General features: G+C 71.3%; 1 protein-coding gene across 1 annotated transcript in view; it reads left to right on the forward strand.

Moving 5' to 3' along the window:
* The window catches only part of RNF112 (ring finger protein 112), a 5,259-nt gene extending 4,061 nt beyond the window's left edge, over positions 1 to 1,198 (forward strand). The window contains exons 11-14 of the mRNA XM_024128032.1: positions 109 to 275; positions 351 to 404; positions 524 to 598; positions 728 to 1,198. Coding sequence (XP_023983800.1) covers positions 109 to 275; positions 351 to 404; positions 524 to 598; positions 728 to 1,198 — 767 coding nt within the window. The remainder of the gene's footprint in view (positions 1 to 108; positions 276 to 350; positions 405 to 523; positions 599 to 727) is intronic.

The following is a 1,198-nucleotide window of genomic DNA, read 5'->3' on the forward strand; positions in this document are numbered from 1 at the left end:
CCCTCCTCCTCCCCCTCCTCCTCTCCTCCTTCTCTCCCAACACCCCTTTCTCTTCATGAAGCCGGGCCTGCTTACCAGGCACCTCTGCATGAGGACTCTCTTCCTCAGACACAGATGATGATGCAGGCCACCTCCGCGCCTACGTGGCCGATGTGCTGAGCGCGGCCCCCCTGCACGCCAAGAGCCGCTGCCAGGGCTACTGGAGCGAGGGGCGCCCCGCGGCCCGGGGGGACAGACGCCTGCTCACGGGGCAGCAGCTGGCTCAGGAAATCAAGGTGTGAAAGCTCCCCGGAGCCCCAGGAGACCCGCTGGCCCCCGCGCCCCCTGACCCCCCGACGCTGTCTCTGCAGAACCTCTCGGGCTGGATGGGCAGGACGGGGCCTGGGTGCGCCTCTCCGGATGAGGTATGGGGCTACGGGGAGGACGCGGGTGGGAGGCGAGCCGGGCGCCCCGAGATGGAGCGGGGGACCCGGCAGCGCCCAGGGGGGAAAGGAGGGAGGCAGCCGGGTTTTGCCGTGGACAGATGGCTGCCCAGCTGCATGACCTTCGGACGGTGGAAGCTGCCAAGAAGGAGTTTGAGGAGTACTTGCGGCAGCAGGTGAGCCTCAGGCCCCGGGAGGCCAGGCTTCCTGCAGGAGAGGGGCCAGTCTTTGGGCGGGGGCGGCCGGCGTCCGGTAGGAGGCACCCGGGCCCCAGGTCAGGGCCCCTTCTTTCTCGCCCGTCACAGGACGTGGCCACCAAGCGCATCTTCTCTGCGCTCCGGGTGCTGCCGGACACCATGCGGAGCCTCCTGTCGGCCCGGAAGGACGCGCTCCTGGCTCGGCACGGGGCGGCCTTGCTATGCGTGCAGAGGGAGCAGACCTTAGAGGCCCTGGAGGCCGAGCTGCAGGCCGAGGCCAAGGCCTTCATGGACTCCTACACCGTGCGCTTCTGCGGCCACCTGGCCGCCGTGGGCGGCGCTGTGGGCGCGGGGCTCATGGGCCTGGCGGGGGGCGTGGTGGGCGCCGGCATGGCTGCCGCGGCGCTGGCCGCAGAGGCTGGGATGGTGGCCGCGGGAGCTGCAGTGGGGGCCACGGGGGCGGCCGTGGTCGGGGGAGGCGTGGGTGCCGGCTTGGCGGCCACGGTGGGCTGCATGGAGAGGGAGGAGGACGAGAGGGTGCAGGAGGGGGACCGGGAGCCCCTGCTGCAGGAGGAGTGA

The sequence above is a fragment of the Physeter macrocephalus genome, chromosome 14 (genome assembly GCF_002837175.3).
Source record: "Physeter macrocephalus isolate SW-GA chromosome 14, ASM283717v5, whole genome shotgun sequence".
Classification (NCBI taxonomy): Eukaryota; Metazoa; Chordata; class Mammalia; order Artiodactyla; family Physeteridae; genus Physeter; species Physeter macrocephalus.